The 6,568-nt window shown below is 35.1% G+C and overlaps 1 protein-coding gene across 1 annotated transcript in view; it reads right to left on the bottom strand.

Moving 5' to 3' along the window:
* nemp1 (nuclear envelope integral membrane protein 1) overlaps positions 1-6,032 on the bottom strand; it is a gene marked incomplete at its 3' end in the record, with an annotated part of 8,592 nt that extends 2,560 nt beyond the window's left edge. Inside the window, exons 1-8 of the mRNA XM_008414716.1 lie at positions 5,877-6,032; positions 4,841-4,962; positions 4,442-4,658; positions 3,933-4,005; positions 3,755-3,848; positions 3,544-3,658; positions 2,331-2,556; positions 557-733 (exon numbers count right to left, since the gene is read on the bottom strand). Of these exons, the coding sequence (XP_008412938.1) occupies positions 557-733; positions 2,331-2,556; positions 3,544-3,658; positions 3,755-3,848; positions 3,933-4,005; positions 4,442-4,658; positions 4,841-4,962; positions 5,877-5,985 (1,133 nt within the window). The remainder of the gene's footprint in view (positions 1-556; positions 734-2,330; positions 2,557-3,543; positions 3,659-3,754; positions 3,849-3,932; positions 4,006-4,441; positions 4,659-4,840; positions 4,963-5,876) is intronic.
* Between the last annotated feature and the right edge of the window lie 536 nt (positions 6,033-6,568).

Genomic DNA, 6,568 nt, shown 5'->3' with positions numbered 1-6,568 from the left:
CTGTTTATTTAATGTCACATGCTGTTTTTATTTTAATTATGTAAAGCACTTTGAAATGCCTTGCTGCTGAAATGTGCTATACAAATAAAATTTGACTGATTAATTGATTGATTGATGTCCACAGTGTTAGAAAACTGGAAACAATTTAAAGAGGAAAATATGCAGAAGCCAGGAATGAACAAACTTAATCAGAAATGGAGCTGTGAGGTAATGTGGGGCCGACCGTGCAGAGTTAATAATCATTGTTCCTATTTTGACCTCTGATTATGAATAACGAAGCTTTACAAATACACTGAATCATCTTTTATCTCAACAGTGACCTCATTAGGTAAATAAATCAACTCTGTGTAAACTCAGGAAGTTCAAAATGCCCGACCTGTGAGTCAGTGAAAAACAAAGCAGCAGATGCATATTTTCATCTGGGTTTTTTTGTAACCTGTTCTAATATTTTTAATCACTGCTGTCCTCTCACCGCTTTTATCCTGAAGTAAAATGCAACAACAATCTTTCTTCAAAAAAGTTTTGCACAGATAAGCCTTAAAATCAAAACAGGCACCTTTTTGGGGACTGAAGCCTGGACACGGCCTTCCAGGGACTGAAGTCTGGGCTGTTGCAGTATTTACGCAGCTCCTCCAGCGCGTGGCGGGTTTCTTCTTCTGCTTCTTTCTGATACTCCTCCTCAGTGAGCAGGCGGCGCGGCTGGGGCTTCCAGTAAATGTAACCTCTGACTTTCCTGCAAACCAAGACGATGTGATGGAAATAAGAAATAAAAACACATCAGCATCACCCGGTAAAAATGCAAAATAAATACCCTGAGAAATAATTTATAAAGTTTGTTCACAGTTAACTGAAAAACCAACATGATAGAGGGGGAAAAGCTAAATACCGCCGTTTGTACACCTAAAACTTCTACATTATTGTAATATTTGTAAATGTCAATATTTTATATAATACATAATAGAAAATATATTTTATATTACAAAGTATTTTCAGATTTTATTTTTATTTTATTACATATTTTATGTATTAAAATATTGTATTATATAAAATATCTTCACATTATTTTATGTAATGTAAAAATATTATATTTATGTAATAAAATATATTTTAATACTTGGATGTAAATTATAATCTGTCGTGAGAAAATGCACTAAATTTATTTTCTTAATTAGTTATGAAGTAAAGGGTCATTTCCCCTTTTTTTATCTGGAAGAACATAGATAGTTAAAATGTCTAATCTTTAATAAAATGTGGACCAGATCATCTAAGTTTAGGTATTGAGCCTCTGAATAACAGTTTGTGACTAGTAACTTTTTAATTTTACATAATAAAAAAAGGATTTTGCATCAAAATAAAAGCCAAATCAAGAATTTTGTTTTTAGAATCCACAGACCAAACTGAGAAAAACATTTTATTTTTGTATAAATGTGTTTTAAATAGAAGAACACAAATAATTAGGTGGACAAAAACTAAAGTTATAATCTGACAAATTAAAAATACAGGTCATCAAAAACAAACAAACAAAAAAATCCCCAAAATTATATTTTATCTTTCAAATAATGCAATAAGATGAAGTCTGGAACATCTTTCCATACGTATCCAGCCTTGGAAAAATGATTAATTTCCAAGCATTTCAAGGCTGAACAAAGAAAACTGTAATGAATCATCCGAAAACGCTGATTATCTGCACATGAAATTCAGTTCTGAGGGTTTTCCTAACATTTACTCATTTGCATCCTATAGCTGAAGCCACAGTTTGCAGAAAGGTTACAAACAATCAAACTGATCTTATGGCACAAACTTATGAGTCAGTGGCAGTGAAAGAAAGTCAGGCTTATGTAAATAAAATATGGAAACTGACCTTACTAAAAAAACAAGTTACAGTCTGATGAAACCAAGCACAAACTTTTTACTATGATTCTAAAAGGTGGAGGTGGCAGTATTATGCTATGGGGTTCATTTTCTTTTTAATGGGAACTAAAGTTTTGCTGAAAAAAATTGTTTTTTTGACTCAAAACTAAGCCTGTCCCAATAAGCAATAAATCAATTAATTGAACAAAAATGAGAAAAGCTTAACTTCCATTTGGGCAACAATCACTAAAGAGATGCTCCCTTAAATATCACTGAAAATGTTGAGAAATGCTGCAAACATTTGACACCCAGTATGACGCAGTTAGTCTGCTCCCCCTTTTTCCCTGTCTAAGCTGGACAACTATCACTTTTTAAATACAACTTTGGTTACAGTTTCCCTACATTGAGCTTCTACAGGAGATTCTCAGCTCTTGCTGTACTCTTGCGCCCTCTTCTGTCAGCATTTGAGCATTGCATACCTCCACACCGTCAATGCCAGAATGACTGGGTACTCCAGATTTTTGGAGAGCAAAGACGCCAGGATGATAGCAAAGGCAACTTGCTGGATCTGAATTCCCAGATAAATTAGAAGCAGTCCAAACAGTTGCAGCGTCCATGACAGGATGTTGATGCTCTTCTCATCCACCAGCGGGCCGTAGCGGTAGCACACAGCAAAACTGATGAATCCCACCACTGTTACGTAACCTGACATAAAAAAACAAAAAAAAAAAGGATTTACGCGGTGTTATTGCAACCTAAAATATGACTTTTCTGTCTGTTTTCAACTTGAAGTGCTTGATGTGACAAACACACAGCATGGTTATTATTATTATGTGGATGAAATAGAACAGGTTTTCAAAGGTTTTGCAAAATAAAAGTATGAAAAGGTTTGCTGTGCATTTTGTATTTGACTTCCTGCCAGAGTCTACACTTTGTAGATTCACCTTTCATTGCAAGTTTAGCTGCAAAGTCTTTTCAGGAATATCTTTTTAAAAGGAATATCTATTTTTAACTAATTTCTCTCCTATTACAATTTTTCTGCACCGATATATTGCATTGTATATCATCTATTGTGTTTTATAAAATTCAATACACTTAAAAAAAAAAGTCATCCAACTCATTTGCACATCCCTGGAATAATGAGTACAATGTATCTATTCTAATAACCACATACAGAGACACACTGTCTCTGTATGTGACAGTGTGTCTCATACAGAGACACACTGTCACATACACTGTCTCTGTATGTCAGAGACAGTGTGTCTCTGTATGTCATAATCTTGTACAGTATATTTTTATTACTATTATTGTTAATTTTTTTTTGCTGTTTTAAACTAGTTTTCAACCAGAATTCCCCCAATATTCATCATCATTTCAACATGACCACACAAAAGCATCCCCACAGCATGATGCTGCCACGTTACCTTGTAACTTTGAAGGCAAAAGTGCTCCATTAAAGGTATCAGACTAACTATAGTATTTCCACACTTTTTGGATCTTTACTTGTAATTTAACAGAGAATCATGGAACATTTTCCTTCCACTTCACAATTCTGCACTGCTGTGTGTCGGTCTATCCAAGTTTCATGAAAAGTGAAAAAGTTCAAGGACTAATGAATATTTGTTCAAGGCACTGTAACTCTTCCTCTTTGTTATTTTCTGCCTGAAGTCTGTGTTGTTGGCGAGTGTGTACCTAATGCAGCATGCCAGTGCTCTCGCAGAATTACCCCGAGGTTCCTGCAGACCAGCTGGATGGCATACAGAGAGAAAGACCACCCGCCCACAATAAGCATGTAAAAGGGGCTTTTCTGTGGAAAACAGCAGGGGGACAAACAACCACTAGATCAGCGAGACTTTAATTATGAAAAAAAAAAAAAAAATTTCAAAGCGATTAAATAGCTTACCTTTGGCAAAAAGCGTGACAGAATGAAAAAGAGGATGATCAGAGAGGCGATCATGCCTGTACTCATTCCAGCAGAGTAGAAGAAGATCTGACTCCTTCAGGAAAGAATCAAAACACAGAAAAAAAACTGTAATAAATCCAGTTAAAAATGCAGGACTGGTTTTCAGACAGATAAATACCTGCTCAGGGATTCTGCAAAAACAAACAGCAGCGCTCCAGAGAGGAAGACCAAAAACAGATAGATGTCAAACTCTGAAAGGAAAAGAAAGTTAGCTGGTAATTATCTGTGAGGCTTGAAGCAACCTGCTTAGACTTTGACTTTTCCTTTCCAAAGAACTTTGCTCTTTTGTGCTCTTAAAATAACATTTATTGTCTCAGTAACTCCTACGTCAGTCTGCTTCTTATGTTGGTGACATTTTACTGGTAAGTTCTTTGTTTTACGTAAAGTTACAAAAGCTTGTTCATGGTTACCAAGGTTTTAATATAAAACTTCCTTTATTCTTGTGTCAAATTTGTAACATGTTGACATTAACGTGAAAAAATCCGTTTTATTTTGAAAAAATTGCAAAGGAAGAGCTTTGAATGGCTCACTCCTGCCTGATGAGTTCTCCATATGAAAGTTTATTTTTTAAATCTTAACCAAAGAAGAAACCTGTCAGAACGCGATCTGCACTGGATTCCTACTTACTGCGAATTGGTTTGATGGTGTACTGAGCTCCTGCTGTCGGATCCACCTTGAAGCATGTATTTTTGCAGAACAGGTTGATGTTAATGACAGTTTCATTGTGCTGTTCACGTAGAAAAAATAGAAACCAGCTCCAGGCATTGAAGCGCTCCAGCTCCTGCAGCTCTTCTTCACCTTCCACAGTTTGCACCTTAAAGACCTTTGAACTCCACACTTTCACCTGTGAGAAAGAGACATTTAATGTACAGTTTAACAATCATAATCATGCACAGAGCATTTTCCTACAGTCAATTTTAAGCTAACAGAGCAACTTTCAAGTTTCAGGATAATAAATTTTGGATTTTTAAAACCTTTTATAGAACAATAGGTCTTTAACAAGTCAGTGTAATTTGTGGAACTTGCATAAATTCTTGTCCATGTTTGCCTCCAGGTTGGAATAACTGTGTTTTTATAGCAGAACCGGTTGGGCCCCAACATAAGGTACTGCTCGCCATCTTGAAGATCAACTATAGGACGGGTGCCACCTAGATTGAACAAGCAGATACATGAGTGAGTGTATCACAAAATAAAAAAACAACAACTTGAAATTTAGAGCAAATAAGACTTTTCTCCTTTTATGTTTTCCTGTAGCCTGTCTGTGTAGAAAGTTTTATAATGGATATAATATAGGGCAAATATTGTAATGATATCAGTTGCGATATATGACTGTTTTTGTCTTTTCTCCCTTTCTCATATGTGTTTTCACCACTTTGTGACCTTTGAAGATGAGCTGCCATGATACTCTGTACTACTGGCTAAACATTACATTATCAGGAATAATGCAAGTTAACACTTGCATTGCATTGCAACACTTGTTTACATTATGTTATATATGTATAAATAAAAAATAAATACTAACTTATAGAACCTAGAATTCAGCTCTAAAAAGCTGCCACAAATACCTAAAAATGTGTTTTCAGCTAACTTTGTAAAACAATCTCTCAGCTTTTCTCAGTACAAATACTGACTATGTTTCACTGAGGGAATATATTATGACCTATCATTCATTACGTTTTCTACAAGCAAAGCAAACATATTAATGAGGGCCTGAATGAAAACAACCTAGGCGTGTTCTGGGATGTCAAGCTAACGCCTACAAAAATGACAGGATGCAAATTTCTAAACAGAACAATGGGTGGTAGCCACAAGCTTCCACAAAGGAACAAGACACGAAGGAAATTAATAATTATATTAACTTCTATTGCTGTCTGATGAAGCTAAATAATTGTTAAAAACAGTTGCTACTCTTTCAAAAACCCATTAATGTTACACTGACTCGCTCAAAGTTCAAATGTAAATGGAGACAAACAGTAGCTAATGTTTACTAGCCGTAGCTTGTAAAATATATGTTAAATACCACCAAAGGTCATTCTACCTACTTTATAATACAGCTTTTTACCTGTATATTGGTGTGACGTTTGATGTAGACACATAAAAAGCACTGTAAAAACCATTAACTTCGAACTTGCTGAGATGTAGCCATTTATAATTTTCATGCATCCCGCCATGATGACTTTGCTAACTCCCGCCTCCTCTAACGTCTCTTCCTGCCTTCTCCGCCTAGCAGCCGTTCGATGAGTTACAGGCGGGACAGCCAATCACAAAACAAGACAAGATGACGTCATCGCTAGGGTTTGATATTTCGGTTTCGGATATTGCTAATCTGCCATTTTCCTTTCTTAGTGAGATTATTAGGAGAGTATGTACTACTAAAACAGATATTTAAACATTCATTGTCAAGTTTAAACTGTAGAATTGTCTCAAATTCAAATTCAAATTGTAAACAAAATCAAATTAAAGTGAATGAGTCAAACTTTTTTTCTCTTTGAATATCTTAGTTTTTGTTTATTTGTTTAATGAAAATACCTTGTTAAGCCATAACACATAAGAAACCAGAACTATATCGCCTTACTGGAGAATTCTAAGTCATGTGAGTGGTTGATTGATTCATTGGTTTTATTTCAAACACAAATAAAAAACAGTGAACAAAAACAAAACAATGTGTCCAAAAAGGAAAAGGTTTATGAATGTTTGTTGAATGTTACCTGGAAGTAATTAGTTTCTTGCTTTGAAGTTAAGAGCTGTCACAGA

Source organism: Poecilia reticulata, linkage group LG7 (genome assembly GCF_000633615.1).
Source record: "Poecilia reticulata strain Guanapo linkage group LG7, Guppy_female_1.0+MT, whole genome shotgun sequence".
Taxonomy (NCBI): domain Eukaryota; kingdom Metazoa; phylum Chordata; class Actinopteri; order Cyprinodontiformes; family Poeciliidae; genus Poecilia; species Poecilia reticulata.
This window is presented reverse-complemented; position numbering and strand designations above follow the sequence as displayed.